At 62.1% G+C, this 1,405-nt stretch overlaps 1 protein-coding gene across 1 annotated transcript in view; it reads right to left on the bottom strand.

Annotated features, from left to right (window-relative positions):
* LOC105308588 (ATP-binding cassette sub-family A member 13-like) overlaps positions 1-1,405 on the bottom strand; it is a gene marked incomplete at its 5' end in the record, with an annotated part of 87,537 nt that overhangs the window by 9,072 nt on the left and 77,060 nt on the right. The window contains one exon of the mRNA XM_023525674.1: positions 1,158-1,287. Coding sequence (XP_023381442.1) covers positions 1,158-1,287 — 130 coding nt within the window. The remainder of the gene's footprint in view (positions 1-1,157; positions 1,288-1,405) is intronic.

Below are 1,405 nucleotides of genomic sequence, written 5' to 3'. Positions count from 1 at the left end.
CCCTGGGGACACGGGGTCGACGGGGGTGAACCTATGGGGGCGCCACGGACCCAGCTGCGTTTTCTGTGCCTGCGACACCAGAGTGACGGCCAGAACCTCGGACCGGAGCCGGGGTGACCCAGAGGGTCGTCCCACCGACGTGAGCAGGACGGGGGCAGATGTGACTGTGGAGGTGACTAGAACGGAGCCGAGGGCGGGGGGGCTTCACGGGGGCGGAGAAGTGGGGGTCCGCACGCCGGAGGGGAGGGCCTGTCCCCGGGGGGCCCGCTCGGCCTCGCCGCCCGGCTCTGCCCCTGTGCCAGGCTGCTTCTTCCAGAGCAGTCTGTGTCCACCCAGCTCGGCACAGCGTAAAACCTCTACAGACCATTTATTGAACTCTTGAGGCCACAGCGGCGTCAATGTGGATTTGCTTCTTAGACAGTGTCATGTGACCAAACTAGTCAAGGTCGTATCTTAACTCAAATTTTGGAGAAGGAAAAACTCTAAGAAAATGGGCTAATAATTGAACGTCCTAAATACCTAAATAAAACGCAGCTTTAAACGAACGCACACATATGAAACAGACGAGCGAACAAACCTGCAATGACGATAGTAACAATGAAAATGAGGAAACAGTAACAACTTCTAAAAGCACCAGGACGATACTTAAGCCTCCCGGTTAGAGCTCGACACGAGCCGCTCGCCGCCCGGGCCAGGCCAGCAGCCCCGGCGGCAGGAACGGGGGACGGAGCCGGGTCACGCGAACGGGATCCGCCCGGGGGACAGGGCTGGTGTCTGGGAAGCCTGAGAGCTCCTGTCTGTCGGATCATGGCCGTCGCTAAAACTCTCGGGGGAGGACCCAGAAAGACAGCCGTGCACCGGGAGGCGACCACACCGTGACAGGACGCACGGAGGCTTCCTCGGGGACCGAGAACTTTCGTGAAGGCTGCATTTTTCTCCGGGACGAGAGGAGCCAGTTTACGGTGCCTGCCACGCATCTGTCTCTTTAATCGGGTACTAAGCCGGGAGCCGACCAGGGGACGGTGTCTCGGAGGCTGAGCCTGACGACCGGGTTTGGTGGCCACTCCCGTGGCCCAGCTGCCTCTGCTCCGCTAAGCTGGGGGGCGCCGAAGGGCCGGGCCCCTCAGGGACGCGGGCGGGTCCCTTTCGCGCCCCACTCGGAAGAGCAAGGGAGTGGGGCGCCCTCGGCGCACGGAGGACGCAGCGCATGACCCGTGCCGGCAACGCCTGTCGGTTTTGGCCCCTGCGAACACGGGGTGCTCCCCCTCCCCGCAGATCTCATTGAAACTGCGCCACAGAAGCCACTTATTTCTGCCTCTTGTTTGGAATCTCGAAATGCACGGAGCACCCCGACTCTGCGGCGAGGTGCAGACGAGGCAGAACTCGCCTCGAGCCCCTGCCCCTC

This window comes from Pteropus vampyrus, unplaced genomic scaffold (assembly GCF_000151845.1).
Source record: "Pteropus vampyrus isolate Shadow unplaced genomic scaffold, Pvam_2.0 Scaffold594, whole genome shotgun sequence".
NCBI classification, from domain to species: Eukaryota; Metazoa; Chordata; class Mammalia; order Chiroptera; family Pteropodidae; genus Pteropus; species Pteropus vampyrus.
The sequence above is the reverse complement of the archived record's forward strand: the minus strand, read 5'-3'. Positions and strand labels throughout refer to the sequence as shown.